General features: G+C 38.7%; 1 protein-coding gene across 1 annotated transcript in view; it reads left to right on the top strand.

Annotated features, from left to right (window-relative positions):
• Nek1 (NIMA related kinase 1) overlaps window positions 1-24,276 on the top strand; it is a 126,296-nt gene that overhangs the window by 10,017 nt on the left and 92,003 nt on the right. The window contains exons 4-11 of the mRNA XM_032918458.1: window positions 1,307-1,404; window positions 5,360-5,443; window positions 8,487-8,554; window positions 8,679-8,765; window positions 9,710-9,764; window positions 13,514-13,714; window positions 18,838-18,898; window positions 21,378-21,529. Coding sequence (XP_032774349.1) covers window positions 1,307-1,404; window positions 5,360-5,443; window positions 8,487-8,554; window positions 8,679-8,765; window positions 9,710-9,764; window positions 13,514-13,714; window positions 18,838-18,898; window positions 21,378-21,529 — 806 coding nt within the window. The remainder of the gene's footprint in view (window positions 1-1,306; window positions 1,405-5,359; window positions 5,444-8,486; window positions 8,555-8,678; window positions 8,766-9,709; window positions 9,765-13,513; window positions 13,715-18,837; window positions 18,899-21,377; window positions 21,530-24,276) is intronic.

Here is a 24,276-nt window from a genome sequence, read left to right as displayed (position 1 = left end):
AAGAGCCCCTCAATAAGAATGTCACCACAAATGAGAGAAGTGAGCGCGTCTCTAGAAACGGAGCCATTGTGCATATCATAAGGACAGGAGGAGGAACACCACCCCCCTTTCAGTTGTGATAGTCTCCTTACTTCAGCAAATGTTACTCGTGATATTGACCACTCTTCCTTTGTGAAGAACAGTTGGTGTCAGAAGGAATGATTATTTCCTAGACCTTTCTCCATGCATAAAGATATAAAAGCATAAAAACTGTAGAAGTGATTATGGCTCTGTACTGTCTTCATGCTATTAACAAATGTGTAAGTTTGTTTGTTTGTTTGTTTGCATAGAATAAAAGAAACCCCAGGGTTGGAGGTAGAGACTGTCTATTTGATGTTAGAGTTCATTATCGCATTTATTATTGGTTTTGTATTTAGTGATCTATTAGTTCAAGTGAGTAGTTCAAACCGAAAACTAGTGGTCATTTCAAATAGACAATATGGGCTCTGAAAAATTGGTGGGAAAACATGACTTTATATATAACTGTTGACATCTAGTGCATCAACTGGGTCCCAAGTGAGCGTGGCATTGACCAGGACAGGGGGTACACAGTCAAGTCAGCCAGTGCACACTCTATTCAGAGTTTGAGCGTCTTGTATACAGAAGGCAGAATAATGATTTTCATGGTTTCTCATTCTCACCAGGTGCTCTTTACCTAGCAATAGCTTATCTTGGTTCAAAGTGACCCAAACCTCCTTGCAGACTGAGAAATCTGTCTGCAGTCAACTCTCAGATGTGTTGCTTAATTAAACTATAAACAAAGTTACTTTCTCAGAAGAAAAGGATGGTGAAGGCCACTTCCTCAGGTTTGCAGCTTACTTGACAAAACATCAGGATTCTCTGAAGAGAAAGTATGCTTACTCTTTGTCCCAGTGTGCTGGGATTCTCAGATATGCTTAATTCCCTAGCAGCTAGGAAGCTGGTGTGCTCATGCCTTTGCTCCACATACAACATTTAAGGAAATTAAACAAAAGTATATTGTTCTGTATTTTATATTCTCAGAGTACTAATGTCAACAAGGTCAGTAGGAACAGTTCTCTACTCAGATGGTGTTTCTTGGTTGGAAAATGGTCAAGAACGGAGTTGCATAAAACTTGAGTCATTGTATAAGCTATGTAGGCAGAATACCTAGACATTATGGCCTGACATTCTGAAGATGGTCTATTCTTTGTTTAGCTGATGCTTTTTAGCAAGTCTTTAAGTAACTTAATTTAACTGCTTTTGATGCAACATTTTAAAAATGGAATTTAATGTTTATATTTTGTAGAAAATGGCTCTCTCTACATAGTAATGGATTACTGTGAAGGAGGTGATCTGTTTAAACGAATAAATGCTCAGAAAGGCACTTTGTTTCAAGAAGATCAGGTGGGTTGTCATGGAGAAGCCTGATTCCTACCTGGTTACCGAGGAGCAACTCAAAGTGTGATTTTGTATGTATTCATTAGGTGTAGGAGGGGCACATGGAGCAGGGGATACAGTCTCACATAGCCCAGGCTGACCGGGAACTTCTAATCAGCCCACCTCTACCATTTGAGTGCTGAGACTGTAGACATGTGATACCACACCCACCTAGATTTATTCATTTTTACCTATGGATGCTAATCCTAATTGCTAGGGCAGGCTGGCATTAGATCTGATCTCTTAGTCACATCGCTAATTAGCTATTGTTGAGTTCCCTATCTCATTACCTACCATATTCTTTATTTTTTAAAGATTTATTTATTATATATAAGTACACTGTAGCTGTCTTCAGACACACCAGATCAGATCCCATTACAGAGGGTTGTGAGACACCATGTGGTTGCTGGGATTTGAACTCAGGACCTCTGGAAGAGCGGTCAGTGCTCTTAACCACTAAGCCATCTCTCCAGCCCCACCATACCATTCTTGTATGTAGAATATAAACTACATCTCACATGCATAGTATGTGTGTGCACATGCATGTGCTAATGCATATGTAACCTAATTATTCATGATAATTGGTTAATTATTCTGTGTCCTGTCAATCTGGCTTATTGCTGCCAGAACATATCTTCTAGGAATATAGCCCTGCTAAATAACTCGCATTCTGGAAGCCTTATATTTGCTGCTATTTGAAGTCTGATTTGATTGTTGAGGTCTCTCAAGCGTGGCTCACCTTACCTAAGCAGCCTTAGTGTTAGATATTTTTTCGTAAATCTATTGTCATTTATTTTAGCAGATATTTATGGAGCATGCATTTTCTGTTGATGAGATTTGCATTTGTACATCTACCTCCCCCTCTCTGTTGTATTTTATCTTGATTGTTCCTTAACATCTTTCCTCAACTGCCTTAGTGTTCTACTTTTGCTATCTACAGTTGAGCTGGCTAGTAGCAAGGCCAGCTCCAGCAGCGTGTTCGGCCACCCAAGGAGATGTGGGGTCGGAAACTAATGTAAAATAGGCACATACACACCCTTGATGGATGAAGCAACGTCCCCACAACTTTGTTTTCTCTTAGTCCTCATGTACCTTAATGAAATCCCCTATTCTTAATTCTTAATCATGAGTTTCAGTTATACACAATGATTACAAGGTTCATATTTTTTAAAACAAATTCAAAGTCCCATACCTGATTACTCAGTTTCATGTGGTTTCTTCCCACAATACATCTGTGTTCTAAAGTAATAGTATTATTACTATTACGGATTAACATAATTTAAGCAAGCCAACTATTTTAAACAGACAGTTTCTCTTGTACTAGCAGGTAGCAGTTTTCAGTTACAAGGAAGGAGATAGACATCATATTCCTATATAACACAATTCCTATTCATCTAAGGGTTAACTATGCTTACATTGTTTTCACCATAAAGTAAATGGATAGTCAACTAGAGAACTTTAGCTCAGATTTACTTTTCTTACAACAACCAAAAAAGGAGAATCTATTCAATGTACATGCCACATAGTACTGAGTCCTCAGGGTGCACACAGATGCTCATCAGCAAATTTATAGTCCAGGACAGTCAGATTTTACAGTGGGCACAGAAGCTGAGGTCTAACCATGGGCAGCGAAATCCAGCCACTTTGTTATTAGCCTCTGACCATTAGCCTGTCTCCGTAGGTGAGACCAGTGGGCCCTTTTTGTTCTTATCGCTGACTTTAGCAGACTATTCATTTAGTAAATAAGAGTGTTTTTCATTTTTATGTTGTACCTTAGGTTTTCTGCTACAAAGCAAAACACCCTGACCTGCACATAAAAAGAACCTTGATCTAATCTTTTTTTTTTTTTTTTTTTTTTTTTTTTTATTAACTTGAATATTTCTTATATACATTTCGAGTGTTATTCCCTTTCCTGGTTTCCGGGCAAACATCCCCCTCCCCTCCCTTCCTTATGGGTGTTCCTCCCACCCTCCCCGATCTAATCTTTTAACCATACATCTTTTTAACTTTTTCAGAAATCTTTAGTAAATCATTAGCCTATCTGAGTAGCGTTGCTTTTTGGGAAATCACCACTGTCGTTATGCATTGTGATTGCATTGCTCAGTGGGCACTTTTATACATACAAGGCAAAAAACAAGGTGACTAAGACAGCAACAAATGCAGTAGCAAGGGACAGGACCCTTGAGGCTTTGCTTCTTTGAGGTACAGTCACTGAGGCTTTGCTGAGCCATGAGTTGTTTTCTTCAGGCTCCAGAAGTGACCTCAGCTCCTCCTGCTGTGTGGCTACACGCCATTCAACTTCTTCACATTTTCAACTGACTTCCTTTGGTCTTTAAGTCCTGCTGCATTTGTTTGCCTGTTTTTGTATAGGAGGATGGAGGGTGGTATTTGTTCTCTTAACTCTTATGATTAGACACTTTTTTTATTTAATAGATAAGGAGTCTAAGAGAGCTTAAGTAACTTACCCCAAATTGTATAGCAGGTTTTGAACCTACTTGTATTTAAATTTGAAGTTTATCTTTTTAAACAGATGAAGAACTCAGAAGCTGAAAGGCCTCTTTCCCTGTGCTCTGTCCCTCAGATTGCTGCTTAGTTTGGTGCATTCACCTTTAGGCTCTTCATAGTCTGGTGGCTGAGTTGACTCTTCTGTATCTTCAAGACTAGAGCATCACCTCTCTGGAATTACTAAGTCACTTGCTCTTCTCTCCAGCAGTCTTTGTAACCCCAGTTCAGCCCGCTGTCTTTGTTTGTAAATGAAATAGCATTACAGCACAGTTAAACCTATTTGCTTACAAATAACTTATACTTGCTTTATTACTATAGTGGGAAAGTTGAAGTAAGAGACCATATGGCTGTTAAGCCTAAACTATTTTGTTGTTTTGTTGTTTTGTTTTGTTTTTTGAGACAGACATTTTCTGTGTAGCCCTGACTGTACTGGAACTCACTCTGCAGGCCAGGCTGGCCTCAAACACAGAGGTCCCCACCTGCCGACCTCCTGAAGGCGACGGTGAAGGCATGCACCACCACTAACCAGTCTCTCTTACTCCCCAGAATCAGTTTGCTGACCCCTAACTCAGAGCTCTTTTAGTGACTTTGCAAAGCTAGTTCCTGTACATATGTACATCGCTGAATGTATTTTTATCAAAAAGAACAAATAAGAAAAACACTGTAAGGGTTGGGGATTTAGCTCAGTGGTAGAGCGCTTGCCTAGGAAGCGCAAGGCCCTGGGTTCGGTCCCCAGCTCAAAAAAAAAACCAAAAAAAAAAAAAAAAAAAAAGAAAAACACTGTAACAGAACTCTGTGAAGTGATGTGATGCTGACAAGGCGCCCTTCTAGTTTTCACAGCAATTGGACTGCACCTAAGCTTCCTTCTCCCTGTCCGTGCCTCCTCCTGACCCTCCCTGACTGTCCCTGTTCACACCTCCTTACTTAGATACACACTTCTTTGCAGCTGTCTGTGAGTCTCTACCACTCTGTGAAGGCATACGTCACTATGGAAAAGCTATTCTTACTCAGTAAATGTCAGAAAAAAAGGAAAAAACTTAACTAAACAGGGTTTTTTTAGGTTTATATTTTATTCCGGAGAGTGCTTATATGTGGTGAATGTGGTTAGAGATATTAGCTAGATTCACTCTAAATTTCTATCCTGATAATTTTCCTTTTGTAACTTCTATGTATATTGAAAAAATATAAAAAAAGAGATAAGCCTAACAAACTTACCTACCAATCTATTAGAAAGTATACTTGTTTTTATTTATCATTCTTCAGGTTTCTTCCCATATTTATTTTGCTGTGTGTGACACTTTTTATTATATGTTATACCATTTCTGTTGTCAATTCTCTGAATACCTACAAGTGTTAGTATCTGCAAAGTACAAAGAAATTTTAGATTAAATGTTTTAAATCCAATGTTTCTCTCTAGATTTTGGACTGGTTTGTTCAGATATGTTTGGCTTTGAAGCATGTACATGATAGAAAAATTCTTCACCGAGACATAAAGTCACAGGTATGTTCATACAGCCTTTTTTTTTTTTTTTTTTAAAGCACAGATCTCACAGTTTTGCTCTGTGTGGGCCTGAAACTCATTATGTAGCCCAAGCTGGCTCCAAACCCTCACGAGGCTCAGACTTTCGCATCCTGAGTGCTGGGATTACAGGCACAAGCCTCCATGCCAGGCAGTAACTTGTGTGTGACTAAAACCGGCAGCTCTTATCCTTTGATTGTGTCCTGCTCACTCAGGTACTGCATGTCCCCCTGTGTCCTGACAGCAGCTCCCCCACTTATTCTTCAATGTCCTTCTTTCTGGATTGACTCTTTGGCCATGACAGAATGAATCAAAGAAGTAGAAGTGTGGAAGCTAATTTTTTTGAGATTTTGCATGTCTGTGGTTGATTTATTTCCTTTTCTCTAATTAATGGTAATTTGGATATAAGTTTCTGGATAGGAGATTGTTTTTCTATAGAATTAGAAGGTAAAATTCATTTTTTTGGTATTAAGAATTGAATTAAAATTTTTAAGTCATTATGATTGATTGATTGGTTGGTTGATTGGTTGATTGATTATTTTTCCTAAAAGATTCGGTTTGAGTTCATCATGCTGTGCCTTGTATGTGAAAATCTGTGTATCTTTTTAGGGAACTTCTGGAGACCTTCCTTGTCTCTGAATTAACTATGCCTGCACATCTTCCATTCCCATTTTTATTCTTACTAGCACCAGGATCCCAGCCAGAGCATGCTAGGAAAGTACTCTGCCTTGAATCTCTTATGTCCAACTCCAAACCCCTTTCACAAGTTCCGTAGACTAGTGCTTGTCTCCTCCTCCATAACTGTTTATAGAAAAGTAATGGGGTTTACTATATCTATATCTGTTCTTGTTTCACTCATTCCTGTTTTATCTCTTTATTAAATACTTTGTCATTTCTTGTTCCCTTTCCCCTCATTGATATTCTTCTTCTGTAGCTTACACTGGACTTGATTTCTTCCATTCTTGCTTGAACCTCTGGAATTCAAGGATTTCAGACTCACTGCCATGTTTAAGCATGTTTATAGTTAATGTCATGCTATTTTATCAGTTTGAAGGTGTTTGAGTGTTCCACTCTGCAGACCAGGCTGGTCTTGAACTTGTATCTTCCTCCTTAGTGTTGGGTTTATAGGAATGCAGTGCCATCCAAGGCTGATGAGTTGTATTTGTAGTGAATCCTCACATCATTAATGATTTCACTGGTTTATTATTATTAATATCTTTATTACATTTTTTTGTGTCTAGCTGAATTTTCTTCCAGATTCTTTTGTGGAAAATGTTTTATTTTCAAAACACATGCCTATGTGCGTGATTCAATGCTGGGAATCAAGCTTCTGCCCCAGCCTTCGCTTTGCACTCCTTTTTGTGTTTTATTCCAGTCCTCAGTTCCCAGCAAGGGTAGAGAGATGAGTGCAGTTATGTCACAACCCTCCCTGTTGTGTCCGTCCTTTGCCTTCCTAGGCCTGCAGATGGCTGAGGAATGTAATATTCCCAGGGTGCGTGGGGAAGAGCTAACTGGGACCTTCATGTTTGGTCTTCCCTACATCCCTCCCCACCTTGTGCCACCAAATTCTGTTTCCCCTCACTGTATTAATTCTAGTTAACCCTTTGTCATCAAACATGTACCTTATGGAAGTGTCATGCTGTGAGGAATGAGTTCCTGATACCTCCTTAAATCCTTGCTTTTTACTCTCTAATAGAGTGTAGAATCTGAAAAAAATAGGTCTTTTTCTTGCTAGGAATATGTTGAACCTTGATACATGTGCATACCCCAGCACACTGAAGTATTGTATTTATAAAGAAAATACAATTGAGTAAACAGTTTAAACTCGAACGGTGTTTCAGGACCCTGGGTGGAAGATCATCTTTTAAAAAGTTTAATTGTAGTACATTTACATATTATAAAATTTCCCTACTTAAAGTATACAGGGACTGGCAAGATAGCTCATTGGATAGAAATATTTGCTGCTAAGCTTGATTAACTGAGTCAGTCCCTGGGACCCACAGGACGCAGGAACAGAACTGACACCCCTAAGTTGTCCTCTGACTTTTAGACAGATGCCATGACAAGTTCACACACACACACACACACACACACACACACCCTAAGCAGTATATAGTCTACTGACTTTAGTTTTATACAGAATTGTGAAAACATTGTCTCTAATTCACAGAATTTTTTTCTCTTCAAAGGAGACCTTCCATGCCTAGTCACACCTCTTCCTCCTCCATGTAGACTTCGTAGGCACCGATCTTCTTTCTGTCTGGATATCTGTATTCAGGACATTTAAGTGACTGTTAGTATGTGCTATTTAAAGCTGGGTTATTTTCTGAGTCTAGTATTCCACACCTTTAATTCCAGAACTGGAGAGGCAAAGGAGCTGACTCTCTCTTCAGGCCTGCCTGGTCTACATAGTAAGTTCCAAGCCAGCTAAGGCTACATAGTTTGACTCTGACTCCAAATTAACAACAAAATGGATTATTTCTCCTTTTGGAGTTGTGCGTTGAGACAGTATCTCCTGTAGGCCAACATGGCCTTGAACCTGACATATAGCTGGGGGTCATCTGAGCTTTAGAATCTCTTTCTTTTTCTGTTCTCTCTTTTCACCGTGTGGATCCTAAGGGTTAGCCTCAGCTTTTCAGACTTGGGCATCAGGTAACGTAGCCAACTGAGCCATGTCCTGTGTATCATATGATACACAAAATGTTTAGGTTAATAAAGCCCAATTTTTCTTTCCTTTTCTTTAGTTTTGTCTGATGTCTAAGAAACCATTGCCTGACTCAAAAGCATGACAATTTCTTCCTATATTTAGGATTTTATTGTTTTAGTTCATATATCCTATAATTCATTTTGAGTTAATTTTTGCTTATAGTAAGGTAGATAGAATTTGTTCTTTTTCATGAGGATATCCAGTTATTCTACCATAATTTTTTAATTAGATTAATTTTTCTGAAAAACAATATTATCTAATAGAAATAACTGGACTGAAACAATATTTCTGTTTGTTTATTCTTTCTTTTTTTCATAGAACATATTTCTAACCAAAGATGGGACAGTGCAGCTTGGAGATTTTGGAATTGCTCGAGTTCTCAATAGGTAACAGCAGCTTTAAGCTTTGTTCTGATATAATGTCCTCAGTGAAACTGAGTCTGTTGTAGTGTGTATGCGGTAACTTGTCATATCTCCGTCTTAAGCTTCTTCAACAATTTTATTGTTCTAGTACTGTAGAGCTGGCTCGAACTTGCATAGGGACTCCATACTACTTGTCACCTGAAATCTGTGAAAACAAGCCTTACAACAATAAAAGGTATTTACAGTGATTCTGAACACATGACCTGCCTATTTAACCTTTCTGCCACACTGTAGTAGCCTTGAGAATAGCACTGCGAAGTCAGAACTGTATGCTTAGCATGTGTATCTCTAGACTTTTAGTATGTGATGAGGGATTGTAAAGCACTTCTCATATCATTGGAAGAACTCAGGAAGAATCACTATGGTTTCTTCTAGTTAGGAAGAGGTACTTACTCCCTTTGGTCTTTTTCTTTGTCACAGTCACTTCGTACAGAACTATAGCTAATAGTATAGAATGTGTGCTGGATCTCAATAAAGAAACTCGATGCAGAGAGAGACCCATCAATTTCTTTGAAACGCTGTAGCTGCCTCGCTTAGATGTGAGCTGCTAGTGGATTTTGTGATCTGTTATTGACAGTCCCACAGTTGAACTCCAGTGACCTTTTCCTCCTTTCCAAGGGAAAGCTTGCAACCAAGAAACACTGTTTAGTTTGCCGTCACACTTGAGTGTAGTAAATTAATTTTTTCCATTTTGCAATATTTTTAGATTGAATAAAGCATGTTGAATTTTGCCAAATAAAAATAAATGGAATGAATTTTATATGATTTTTTTAAATATTAAGTTTCTTTAATGACATTTCAAAGTAATTGTTTAGGCAGCCCTTTCCTAATTTAAAATAGCTGCTTTTATTATCTAGTTTCAAATTTAAAGGTCAAAAAATACTTTATAGAGCACGTATATCCCCCCAAGTTTTTCCATACTTTTTTTTTTTTTGCTGTAAATGATTGAATAAATATATTGTGATATTAAGACGAAATTTCTGGGGTTGGGGATTTAGCTCAGTGGTAGAGCGCTTGTCTAGCAAGCGCAAGGCCCTGGGTTCGGTCCCCAGCTCCGGAAAAAAAAGAAAAGAAAAAGAAAATTTTAAAAGACGAAATTTCTTACTTTTGTCTTTGCAGTGACATTTGGGCTTTGGGCTGTGTCCTTTATGAGTTGTGTACACTTAAACATGCAGTAAGTATAAGTTATGTTGCTTTTAAAGTTGTGGTATCTTTCAGATAACTCAGATTAGAGATTTGATTTTCTGAAATGCAGTTTTAAACTGGTTTAGTCTTTTAGTATATTTGCTGTTATTATATTTTGTGCTTTTTTTCACAAACATTTTTCTAATGCTACAGGCATCCCATTCATCACGGAAATTAATTTACTGTGAATTTGTGTTTTACCCTAATATTTTTAATTGGTTTCATTTTAGCAGGTTCTTTCAAAGAACACATATTTAGCTGGGTGTGATAGAAACGCCTTTACTCCCGCACTGGGAGGCTGAGGGCAGAAGAAGTGCAGGTTCAGGCTCAGTCTGTGCTTCCTGGCAGGGTTCTGTGTGAAAACAAAATCAAAAATTAAAGTGAAAAGCAATGAAATTCTTTTGAGTTTGATACTGGAAGTTATTTAAAGAATTTCATTTTCTGTGAAAACAGAGTTGTTTTTATTAAAACTGCAAATATAGACAAAAATAAAAGTGCGTTGTTGTTGTTGTTAGGGATGCCTGTGCTTGGTAATGTAGGAGTGTGCACATGTGCTATGTGTGCGAGCTTGGAGGTCCCTAAGGTGGCCAAGATCAAGGTCCCGAGTCTGTCCTTGATTGCTCTTCATCTTTATTGAGACAGGTTCCCAGAACCTTCTGGTGAACTTTAGGGATCCACATGCTTCCACCCACATCCTAACTCCCTGGAGAGTACAGAACCAGCCATCTCCTACATGTATTCTGTGGTTCTGAACTCACCTCCCTGTGCTTACACAGCCAGCACTTTACCAACTGAGTATCTTCTCAGCCTCTTATCAAGGCATTCTGTCACACTAAGTACACTATGATATTTACAATTTCACCATAAGCACATTTTTAAATAGTATGAAATATACCAAAAGGGAGATCTCTCTCAAAATATATTTAATCATCATAATTTTTCAGTTTTTTTGCCTTCCTTTTAAAGCATGTTTCCATCACTGATGAAACAATGCTGTATTTTCATCTCAAAGAAAACTTGACAAGATATGTAAAATTGTGCAGCAGGGAGTCAGTGCCATATGCAATACTCACAAGAAATAACTGCTCACATTTGCCGCCTTCCTCTAACCTCATTCTAACTTAACTCATAACGGGAGTTACTCATCTCCCAGACTTTGCTTATGTTTTAGAACTGCTCTATAGCCTGCTCTTACTGCTCAATATTATTGAAGTCTGTATTTTCTTATTGTTTGTTGAGATATTCTCATATTCATATAAATGTGCATGCGTCAGAGGTCAGAAGCAAAGCGTGCATCTGGAGGTGGCCCTGAGCTTCCTGGTGTGGGTGCGCAGAACCAAACTGAGGTTCTCTGGCGGAGCCAAAGCCCTTCAGTTGCTATACCAGCTCTCGCTGCTTTGCTCGCTTTAAATGGCTGCCTGCATAAACTTCTACTATATTGTGTTATTTCTTAGTTTTTCCCTAATATGTTTCTACAAGATTGGATGGACTTACATTTTTACAAACAGAATACAGTTAAGTTTCAAATGTTCTAGGAGAGATTAACATTTATTTATGAGTGTTTTTTAATAATTGACATTACTGTTCCCTAACTTATCGTAGGCGTTTGTTTTCTTGATGTATATATTGAGAACCAAGATTAATATAGCTGTTCTGCTATTTTAACAGAAATGTCAAAGCTAATTATTTTCCTACTATGAAGTCTGTGATCTTATTCATGTATATCATTGCACACATGTATGGATTCCTAATGATATTTTCATCCTAATGGTGTACACATATGATCTCAGCCCTGAGAAACAGACACATGGGGATTATTGCAAGATTTTTACTAGTTTGGTCTTCAAATTGAGTTCAAGTCCACATAGGGCCTACATAGGCCTCTAAGACATAGACATTTTATCTAAGTAGAATATGATTTACCTTACCATACTCACCCTCCCCGTACCTTCCCCTTTTCCTTCTTCCCTACCCACCTAGTCCTCTAACTTTTTTCCCAGTTTTTCATCTCTCTCTCTCTCTCTCTCTCTCTCTCTCTCTCTCTCTCTGTGTGTGTGTGTGTGTGTGTGTGTGTGTGTGTGTGTGTGTGTGTGTGTAAGAGAGAGGCAGGGAAATCTAGTTTGTACTTATGGATATGGAAAAAATACATTATTTTTCTTCTGAGTTTCTGAGTTTGGCTTATATTACTTACTATAACAGTCTGCATATACATGCATCTTCTTTCAAATTATATAATTTCCATATATCTGAATGAAATGCATTGTGTGTTTGTCTCTATTCTTTTAACTATAATTTATGCTTTGAGAATCCCATACATCCACACGGTATATTTTGATTATATCTGCTCCCCACTCCCTCCTATGACTCTTCCCAAATCCTCTTCTCAATCCCCCTCTTAACTTCATGCCCTCTTATTTTCTTTTAACTTTAAATAACTAAGTTCAGTTAGTGCTGCTTTTAAGTACATGGTTATGAGGTCATTCACTAGAGCTTGACTATACCACAGGGGCATGGCCCTATAGAAAACTGACTTTCTGTCCTCTAGCAGCTGCCACCTGTCAGTGGTTCCTAACTAGGCTGGGGCTTTGTGAGCTCCTCCCTATATGTACATATACTTTATCCATTTGTCTGTTGACATATATAAGGCTGATTGCAGAGTTTCCCTTTTGATGAACAGTTATCTCTGTAATGTGGTAAGTAGGCTCTTTGGGGTACATTCCCAGGGGTGTTATTGTAAACTGTATGTTAGTTGCATGTTTGCGTTTTTGAGGAAACTGTATGTGATATCCATGGAGGCTAGACATAATTTACATTCCTACCAGTAGCATATGAGGCTTCCCAGCCTTAACAGCCTTTGTTGTTCTCTTACTGATAGCCATCCTGACTAGGAATGAAATCCCAATGGACTTCTGATTTGCATTTCTGGTGGCTAATGGTATTCAACATTTCTTATGTGTTTAGTGGCCGTTGGTACATATTCTTTGGAGAACTAGTGATTCGTTTCATTTTTCTGTTTCACGAAATCTGTAGATTTTAACTGTTCCACCTGTGTATTCTTTTTATTTCAGTTCCAGTTTATTTTTTGTTTAACCCTAAAACACATACCTCCCTATTAATATTGCTCACCCCTACTCCCCCAACCTGCCCACATTGAATTGATTATTCTTTGGGAAGCCTCACTTCCTGCAAAAGGATAATGACAGACATGGCCTAAAGAATAAAGACATCAGAATTCTCTTATGTCTTTACTTATTTCACCCAAATGTTTTCGCTCAGTAGTTTATTTTTTTCTTCGAGTTGTTAGAGCAGAGGCAGAGGAAGCCAGATCTTAAATGAAGACTACTGGGTTGCATAACTTTTTATCATCTTGATCATTGTTATGTCTTGTAAAATCTTTATTAATATTTATAGCCTACCTCTTGGTGTGTTGCATAAACAATTAGTCTTACTCTTAAAGCAAATTAATATTATTTTACTTTTTTGAAGGCAGTCTTTTTTTTATTTTTTATTTTTCCAGACCAACATCCCCCTAACCCCTCCCCCTCCCCATTCTATCTTGGTGTGAAGGCAGTCTTTTGAAGTTATAGATAATTAGGTAAAGTTTACTGATTGCATTACTTAGAAGAGGGTTGTATTTCTATTCTGTATTCATGGAAAAAGAACTATTGCTCATTACTGATATTCCCCATTCCAGTTCCCATCTGTTTTATATATGTGCATTTATTTTCTGGATTTTAGTTTGAAGCTGGAAACATGAAAAACCTGGTACTGAAGATAATATCTGGATCCTTTCCTCCAGTGTCTCTACATTATTCCTATGATCTCCGCAGCTTGCTCTCTCAGCTGTTTAAAAGAAATCCTAGGGATAGACCATCAGTCAACTCCATATTGGAGAAAGGCTTTATAGCTAAACGAATCGAAAAGTTTCTCTCACCTCAGGTATGTGTCACCATACCCCTGAAGTTAAACAGTAAGGCTGTGGTACCTAACACAAGGGCTGTAGTGATCAGCACAGAGCCTGGGCTGAGATGCCCTCCTCAGCCTGCATTGCTGGTGCCCTTGATTTCCCACTGTTTATAATTGAAGTTATTAAAACCTTTCTGTGCTTCACATTTCTTACCTCTTACCTGTAAGCTATGAGCTCAGAGGTATACTGATACTGGGGTGGCTGCAAGAATTAATAATGTGTGTACAGTGTTTTCTGTCTAGTACATACCTACTAAAAGTCCCTAGTATGTATTATCAACATATAATTCATGACACTAGATAAACATATCAGCCAAATTTACATGATTATGGTTGTCTTTGACAAAGTGGTTGGAAGCTAGTTATATGGGCATATGTAAGTGCATATACTATATTGCTATATTTCATAATTTGTCCTCTAGTGTTCAACTTACAGGTGCAAAACAAATACTTCTGGAGATAATTTATTTTGCAGGTTTTATAAAAATTGTCAGATCATATGACATTAATTACTAAAATGAGATCACCTAAAATTGGAATTATTTGCCTTTTCATGTTTATGGTGGCCTATATTAATTTAATCCACGTTGAATTCTTTTGTAAATAAGATAGGTAGCAAAAGCATAACCATATTGCTTATATATGCTTCTGGTTTAACAGCGCATTCCTGAGAACAAATGCTATTCAGAAAACAAGAGATGTTCATTTAGCTAACTCAACTTTGGAAATCAAAGGTTACTTGTTTAAAACATGGTAACAATCTCTGAAATGTGGTGTTTTACAAGACTTCTTTGTTAAAAATAATTCTCTCAAAGGCTGTTTAGATGTAGTGTACTGTTATTTTTTTGGCAGCAACCAGATATGAAACAAAGGCTTCATTTAATCTTACTGAAGCTACCTCCTCCTCGCCAGTGTAGTTAGAGCATAGTCTCAGGACTGAAACACTGCAACTTACCTTCCTAACCATGAGAGGGGAAATGTTAAAGCCCCAATTACCAAACATACCGTGCAGAAGGGAGACAGATTATGATCAGTAACAGAGTATCTAATAACGTGTGCTTGGTATATTTCTCCTCTTCTTACTGCTATTTAAACTCCACTTGGCTCTTGCAGTCTGTTCCTAAGATATACTATATCTTGGTCAGCATTTGCGTATGAAATGCTTTATGCTTTAAAATATGAACTATTGCTTCTGATATCACTATAATGATCTAAATTGCACAAGTTTATGTTTTCTCACCATGTAGCCCAGCCTCGCTGCAAACCTATGGTCCTTCTGCCTCAGGCTTATGAATTTCTGGATTACAAGACAATTTTTATTGTGATTCTTTCAGTGCCATTAGCCAAAATTAGTATGGCCCAATTCTTATCCTTGTACACCGTAATAGCAGTTTCTTGCATGTGGCTTCACAAATTAGGGGTAAGCTTTGATTCATTAGGAGTACATACAGTCTCTGTCTGGGAGGAAGAAAGTCCGCCATATCTGAATAGTCCAACATCACATGGTTACTTGTTGAACATGGCATGTGACTAATGTGACTAAAGAACTAAGTTTTAAGCTCCCAATGATAAGTAAGCTTTTAGTTCAGAGAGCCACGTGCTGGTGACAGACAACATTCCCGTGGTATTCCCGTATCTTCTTGAACACTGTACATTCCATCTCAGTTTATATGGACATTATTTACATAGAACACGAAGATCCATACTTGGTGAACTGATGACGTTTCTTACATTGAGGGCAAGTTGGAGATCATAAAATACCCATTGTCCAGGCCTAGGATACAGTCCTATAGTCTCAGCTGCTCAAGAGGTCATGAGGAAGGAAAGATCCCACGTTTAAAGCAAGTCTAGACAACTTAAGAAGTTCCTCTCTCAAAAGTGGGTTTGGCAGATCTAGGTCATTGGTAGAGTGTGTGGATCCCGGGAGTCAGGAGTTTCACAGGATACAGAACAGATCCCTCTGTTTTTCTAAAAGATGGGGGGATGCCTGTGTTGAGAAGAGAACACATTCTCTCACGTGTGCCCTGTGTCTTTGAACCACACTTCTGCTCGTGCCTGTCTTCTGCAGCACTGGTTCTCAAACACAGACAGGCTTCTAGAGGAATCTGCTGGCTTCGTCTCTGCTTCAGTGACTGAGGCAGAGCCAGAGAGTTGATGTGTAGCTACAGGATCTATGGTGTTGGTTAGAGACTGAGTACTACTGCCACAGAGGATCTTCAATAGGGAAGAAAGTCTCCTCAGGTTGGAGATTTGTACTTATGGGATATCTTGTCTACTGTTGAACATTCTTTCTACTGTGCTGTACTCCCCTGGAAAAAGTGAGAAAATTCACTTAACTCTCCGCAAGTAAAATAAAAATAAGCTCAGATTCGGTTAAATCTGGTATCATACTAGAAAAATGTAGTTGATAGAAAATTACTCATGGAAAATGTAAATACTTGTTTCATAAAATATAAATGCTGAGGAGTGAGTAATGGAATACTTATAATATTAAAAGAGACACACACTGTGAAAATGTTTCTCCAATGACATGTTTGCAGATGAATGGTAAGTTGGTTCATCGTAAACGTAAATGGCATTTCCAAGAGAGCATCTTTTGAAGTGACACGTGAATATTTTTGACATAAATGAGGGCTATGAATGCAAAAGAACTCAGCAGCCCTCCATAGACGAAGTCTTTGTTAAGTTGCTAAGATATGAAAAAGGCAAGGAACATGTGCTCTGTATTAGTCTGGTTCGTGAATGAAAGACTGCAGACGTAATAAAAATACATTAGTAAGACTAGCAGGAGTAAGCAGTTAGCAAGAGGAGAGTTTGCTGGCTGCATTACTGGACTTTAATTAGTTTATTTAGAGACATATTTATGACTGGAAGAAAAATACATTGTGACTGATAGTTAACTTTTTTCTTTGTTTAGGATACAGATTTTGTTTATTTTATTTTATTGTTTTTTTTTAAAGATTTATCTATTTATTATATGTAAGTACACTGTAGCTGTCTTCAGACACACCAGAAGAGGGCATCAGATCTCATTACAGATGGTTGTGAGCCACCATGTGGTTGCTGGGATTTGAACTCAGGACCTCTGGAAGAGCAGTCAGTGCTCTTAACCACTGAGCCATCTCTCCAGCCCTCTTTTAATTGTTTTTTAAGCTATCTCTTTTAAATTTCTTTTATTTTTTCACTTTATATATCAATTGCTACCCTCATCCCCCAGTCACCCCTCCCTCAATTCCTCCTCTATCTCAGTTTCCCCCCCTCCCACAGTACTTTCCCAATTCCCCTTTCCCCCAGGTATCTCCCCACCCTGGCATATCAAGTCTCTGCAAGGCTAGATTCATCCTCTCCTATGGAGTCCAGACAAGGAAGCCTAGCTAGAAGAACATCTTCCACAGAAGGCAACAACTTTTGGGATAGCCCCCACTCCAGTTGTTTGGTCACATGAAGACCAGGTTGCACATCTACTGCATATGTGCTGGGAGTCCTAAGTCCAGCCTGTGCATGCTCTTGGGTTGGTGGTTCAGGCTCTGAGAGCCCCCAAGGGGCCAGATTAGCTTATGCTCTTGATCTTCCTGTGGAGTTCCTATTCCCTTGGGGGGTTCTCAGTCCTCCCAATTTTTCCATAAGACTCCCCAAGCTCTATCCAGTGTTTAGTTGTGAGTCTCTGCATCTGTCTTAGCTGTTAGTTAAATCCTCTCAGACGACAGCCTTGCTAGACTCCTGTCTGCAAGCATAACAGGGTATCATTAACAGTGTCAGGGGTTGGTGCTTATTTATGGGATGGGTCTCTAGTTGGACTACTCACTGCTTAGTCATTCTCCCAGTCTCTGCACTGTCCTATATGTCTTGTAGACAGGATAAATTTTGGGTTGAAAGTTTTGTGGATGGTTGGTATACGTATTGCTCCACTGGGGTTCTTGCCTTGCTATAGGGGTTGGTCTCTTCAGGTTCCATATTCCCTATGCTGTGAGTAACAGCTAATGTCACCCCCATTGAGTGTTGGGTGCCTCCCTTTTCCCAGGTCTCTGAAATGTCCTTGAAATGCTTTCCTCTTCTCCACCCCCACAGGTTGCAGATTTCCATTCATTCTAACGGCCATTTGACTATCTCTCCTGTCCCTCCCCACATCTGATCCTGAAACTTACCTCCATGCCCTCTCCCAGCCAGTTCCCTTCCTCCCTCTGCCTCTATGACTATTTTGTTCCCCCTGCTAAGTGAGATTCAAGTCTTCCTTCTTGTTTAGCTTCCTTAGGGTCTGTGGAGTATGGCATGGTACCTGTATTTTATGGCTAATGTCTACTTATAAGTGAGTAGATACTATGCATGTTGTTTGGGTCCGGGTTACTTCACTCAGGATGATATTTTCAAGTTTCATCCATTTGCCTGCTAATTTCATGAAATCATTTTTAATGGCTGAGTAGTACTCCATTGTGTAGATGTACCACATTTTCTATATCCATTCCTCTGTTGAAGGGCATCTGGGTTCTTTCCAGCTTCTGGCTACTATAAATAAGGCTGCTATGAACATAGTGGAGCATGTGTCTTTGTTATATGTTGGAGCATCTTTTGGGTATATGCCCAAGAGAGGTATAGCTGAGAACTCAGGTAGTCAATGTCCAATTTTCTGAGGAACCTCCAGACTGATTTCCAGAATGGTTGTACCAGTCTGCAATCCCACCAACAATGGAGGAGTGTTCCTCTTTCTCCACATCCTCGCCAGCATCTGTTGTCACCTGAGTTTTTGATCTTAGCCATTCTCACTGGTGTGAGGTGAAATCTCAGGGTTGTTTTGATTTGCATCTCCCTTATGACTAAAGATGTTGAACATTTCTTTAGGTGTTTCTCAGCCATTTGGCATTCCTCAGCAGTGAATTCTTTGTTTAGCTCTGTACCCCATTTTTTATTTATTTGGTTGGTTTTTGTTTTGGTTTGGATTTTTTTTTTAAGGCAGGATCTCACTATATAGCACTGGCTATTCTGGAACTTGCTGTATATCTGTCTACCTGCTTTTCCTCCATAGTTCTAAGACTAAAGTGTGTGCCACCATACTCAGAAGTGATGTCTTTTCTAACATTTTTTCTCTCTTTCAATCTAAGCTTATTGCAGAAGAATTTTGTCTGAAAACAGTTTCAAAGTTTGGACCACAGCCTATCCCAGGTAATTACATTTCATGTGAAGCTTTTCATCTATTTGCAATACTCAAGACTAGATATACTACAAATAAATACAGATAGAGAAATCAAATTGAGATGGTTATAGAATAAATTTAATCTAAAGTAAATATTAAATTTCTTATATGTAGTGATATACAATAAATTATCAATAAAGTGTTATTTGCTGTCTTATTTAAATGAAATCTGACTTGAAAATCTTTATCAAAGCTAAGTTGATATTTTCAGAATGTTGTCTAAAATATAAATATCCCACTAAAGTGTAAATCATTTATGAAAAACATTTTTCTTTAAAAGTATTTTATATTCTAAATTTTTAAAAATAACTTATTGGGAGGTCAATGATTTTACTAAAGGTAAGTTTTATTTTAATTTTGACCATTAACAGTAGGATATTTGTAGTACTGTTTATGTTTTGTATGTTATATGCATAAATGTCTTTCCTTTTATTCCATTTTGAAACCTGAGGTAGGTGAATAATCCTCCCACTTCTCATGCAGTGGATGGGAGCAGTTTATATCTTTCTCTTAAAAATATTCATTTTTATGCTTGGTGTCTCCAGCCTCTGTTTCTGATGTACAGAGCATTCCCCTTAGGTTTTTGTTCTATTTGTGTGTTTGGATTTTGTTGTGTTTCCTTTCTTAATATACAGATATTCTTTTTGTGAGTTCAAGCTGACCTTGAACTCACAGAGATCTCTTGTTGTTTTGATAAAATTAGCCAAGTTACACAATTATGACTTCATAGAGCTATGTTCTAATTTGATTTTCTCATACTTCCTAGTTTGTAGATCAGCATGTTTCAGAAAAACTTTATCCTATCACAGAGTATCATATTATTATCAGTGTGAATTCCTCCTGAAGCTCTAACATGGCATTCTATGTCTAGTTCTATGGCTAGTAATATTTTTAGTTCCTGTCTTAGGTAGGATTTCTATGACTATAATAAAGCACCATAACCAAACAACTTTAGGAGGACAGAGCATCCTCTAAGGAGTCAGGGCAGGAACCTGGAGGCAGGAGTTGATACAGGGACCATGGAGGCCTGCCCATTGGCTCGTTCCCATGGCTCGTTTACCCTACTTTCTTATAGCTCCCAGGACCACCAGCCCAGAGGTGTCGCTTGCCCACAGCCCAGTCTTGTGGGGACATTTTTCTCAATTGAGGTTCCCTTTCCCAAAATGACTCCAGCTTATGTCAAGTTGGCATAAAACTAGCTAGCACAGTTTCATAAGAGTTGTCTAAATTATATAAGTAATGTGTGCTTATAAAGATTTTTTAGAAGAAACATTACTCAAACTTTAATAAATGCTTTCATATTTTGATATAATTTTTTGTCATAACATACACAATGAGTTTGAATGAGAATATATTATAAACAGGTTTTTTATACACAATATAATATAGTGAACATTTTCCTATAAATTTTTCTTTGAAAATGAGTTTAATGTTAGCTTTTCATTGTAAATTACCGTTTAATTTTTTCTTTCTCCTAAAAATGAATATTTGTTGGAAGAGATTGATTTAAATTGTATTAGTATATACTAGAAATCCTGAGTTAAGAGTGTACTGGAAAAGGAAGTGAGTTGCCTGCTCAGGCTGTGGGGGAGCCTAACCAGAGGCAGCTTTACAGAGGTGGGAAATGGGAGGCTAGAAAAGGTTTGGATAAGGGATGGTGGAACCGACTATTTGACTTACAGTATTTTTTTTTTAATTGAAGTTTATTTTCTGGATCTTTGAGGGCATTTGTTTGGTTGTTCATTTCTTGTGACAGCTTCATACATACATGTATGTATATAATGCATCCTATAATTCTACTGTATATTTTATCCAGAGAACTCAATTTCTTAAATATATTCACCAATAGCTGCTACTGTGTCCCATAGAGGTGTGTGTGTGTGTGTGTGTGTGTGTGTGTGTGTGTGTGCGCGTGTGTGTGCGCACGTGCGTGTGTTTGTATGTGTAAGGGTGCATGTGGGGTACATAGTGAACCTGTATGTATGCCACAGAACAACTTCAGGTGTCTTCTCAGAAATAGCCTTACTTGTCATGAGCTAACCATTAGGTTACACTGGCTGGCCAGCTTACCTCTGGGATCTGCTCGTCTCTGCTTCCCTGCTAATGGGATTACAATCTCTCGCCAGCACTCCTTGCAGTTTTATATGCATGTAAGGACCCAGCTCAGTCCGTATGCTTCTGAACTGAGCACTTGCCTGTGGAGCTACAGTCCCACAAGTGTTATCTTACAGTAGTTAGTCTTCTTAAAACAAAACAAAAACACCACTGCTTTCAATGTCAAGTGCTTGAAGCATTGATATTTGCTAACAGACAAAAAAAAAAAATTTAAAAGTTTGAAAGGTTGCCAATGATTGTGAAAAGGAAAAAGTACCATTCTTGAAGACTTTTGGCACTAAAGACTCAGTGTAAAGAATTCCTAGAAAAGAATCATTTGTCTTTTCATTGCAGGTAAAAGACCAGCATCAGGACAAGGTGTCAGTTCTTTTGTCCCTGCTCAGAAAATCACAAAGCCTTCTGCTAAATATGGAGTGCCTATAACATATAAGAAGTACGGAGATAAAAAGTTACTTGAGAAAAAACCAGCCCCAAAGCATAAGCAGGTAAAATCGTTTCACAAACTGCTTGATGCCCAGTTCAGCACAACCCATTTATTTGATAACAGCTCCGTTAGTTCTCTTGGTACCCAGAGCGGTCTATTTCCGTACTAAGGAGAGTTCTTCTGCTTCCTCCATCCGCTCTGCTTAGGGGCCTTCCAGAAGGAAGCATTGGACATCCCTTAGGTAGATACATTGAGTAGACAAGTGGTGTAATAAAAAAGAGAGCGTTATAAATGAGATCCTTTGTGAACATTTGATCGTTTGCATAGAGAAAGAAGTACCTGTGGCAGTGTTGTAAAACACTAGGACATTTGTGTATTTCAGAATTCACAGTCAAATAAATCAAAATCTGAGAGCTATGTGAGAACATGATCTTATATGTGACAGTCTCCCATCTCAGATTAAAAAATCAGGGGCTAAAGCACTGAGTAGCATGCCTGGGATCACGGTAATAGTTGCAAGACATTGGCGTTTTTTTGTTTTTAATTAAGTTACCCTTACGTAGTTTAAAATGATTACTAAAAAACAGTCCTTCAAGTTCTGTATATAAATCAGCATGGAGTCAGGAGAAAGAAGCCACATACAATTTGAATATGGAAATTTTCATGTAGATCATTATTAGCTAGTTTTAGGAATTAGCCATTAAATGTGTCAGGAAGAATATAATGTGGGAATGAAAGATAAAGGAATCAACTGCTACTCCTAGTACTAAGAGAATACTCAAAGAGAGAACACAAAAATTAAAGATTCTCCAGCCCCATTCTTGAAGTCAATTCAGACCTTATTTGGATGGGGCATGGCTGTAAGCCTAATTGTGGTGACATCCACTGCAGAGCCACAGTCAGGCCCTGGCATACTGTCTGCTGCAGAACTGAGGCCCCCTGGGAAGCTGTCTAGATGTTAGTAAAGTGTACTGAGAAGCCTAGGTAGCTGGCGTACTCTGAGAGGCGGACTAGAAGGCAGGTGGAATATGCCTAGTGCTGCTGAGCTTTCTGCAAAGCTGATCGGATACCAGCAGAAATCTGGAGGACGCTCTTTGTGCTACCGCCAAAGTGCAGCTGGAAACTGACAGGATTTAGGCACAACTTTTGCAAGGTACCTGCAGGAGTGAGTGACACAGTGTGTTCCCACATGCTGCAGTAACAGACAAGAAGCACTGGGCAGAAGAGACACTCTTTCCTTCTGTAGTGTCTCCTCCATCATCTGCTAATGTGCTGAGCAAAGGAAAATTGTTAGCTTGCCCAGCCACAGTAGTGGAAACAGGGCTGTATACAGAAGCAATGGAACTGACGTGCTGCTTCATCATTTTCATTTATTCACTGTGGACCAGTGCCATAGCATCCTTTTCTCTCTTTGGTCATCAAAAGAAAGCTAGGAATTTTCCTATATAGGACCTCCCTATTTCTTGATCTTTAAATCCTCTAAAACTCTGATCATACCCTAATCTTCACACCTAAATATTATGGGTAGATCTTTCTTTGCTGTTTTGTTTTGTTTTAAAAAATAATTTCTCTATAACAGTGGTTGTCTTAGAACTCACTCTGTAGACTGTTCTGGCCTTGAATGCACAGAGATCTGCCTGCCTTGGCCTAAAGTGCTGGAGTTAAAGACACATGTGCACTACTGCCTGCCAGGTCTTTGGGAGTTCCTAAGGTCTTCAACCACAAAGTTTCTTGTATGCCAAACTTCTTTTTTTTTTTTTCTCCATTTTTATTAAATTGGGTATTTTTTATTTACATTTCAAATGTTATTCCCTTTCCCGGTTTCAGTCCATCAGCCCCTACCCCTCCCCTCCCCCTCTATATGGGTGTTCCCCTCCCCATCCACCCACCATTACTGCCCCCCAACAGTCCCCTACACTGGGAGTTCCAACTTTGGCAGGACCAACAGCTTCCCCTTCCACTGGTGCCCCAACAAAGCTATTCACTGCTACATATGTATGCCAAACTTCTAAAGATAATCCTTGCTCACTTTTCTCTGGAACTTGGCTTGTCCCTAACCTCTCCAGCCGTCTTTTGTGGTGTCTTTCTCCTTAAACTGTATCTAGATAGTGTGATAATGCTTTCCTTATTGACAGCAGACCCTCCCTGCTCTAGCAATCACGATTTCCTTTTAGACTCTGTATTACCTGTGTCTGTACTGTAGTAGGGTCATCTGCACACCCATGTTCTTTTTAAAAGTTTAACATCTGACTCACTCACAGTTTTCCTAATATTGTCATAATTTTAGATGGCTATATTATGTAAAAGGGTGATATAGTGCATACATTTTATATTTTTGCTTATTCTCATTCTCTTCTTTCTCACCTTACTGTTGAGCATTCTGGTAATATCCTTATTCCTGTAAACAATTCTATCCTTCATTTGTTCCAAAACTCCTGGTAGTCACCACTGACTGCTTTTTCAGCACCATATGCTCTCAGCTCTGCCTTCAAAAGTCTATTGAGTTGTTTCTTATCATTTCTTCTGCTTTAGTTGTAGCCACTTTCGTTCTCACATAGGTAACAATGTCCTAACCAGTTTCTCTGCCTCTGTGTGTTGAGACTGAGAAGACTGACCACTGTGTTACAGTGAAGCTCAGATTTTCATCTCCATCACCATACCAACTGGCCTCTTGCCAATGGGATGCTCTATCTTCAGAGTCCTCTGACAGCCTTCTGACCTGCCAGAGCCTCGATTCCTACTTCTTCCATGGTTGTGGAGGGCAGCCCTGACCTAAACCATTTTTACTATCAGCATGCTCAGTGCTGC

This window comes from Rattus rattus, chromosome 13 (assembly GCF_011064425.1).
Source record: "Rattus rattus isolate New Zealand chromosome 13, Rrattus_CSIRO_v1, whole genome shotgun sequence".
NCBI classification, from domain to species: domain Eukaryota; kingdom Metazoa; phylum Chordata; class Mammalia; order Rodentia; family Muridae; genus Rattus; species Rattus rattus.
The sequence above is the reverse complement of the archived record's forward strand: the minus strand, read 5'-3'. Positions and strand labels throughout refer to the sequence as shown.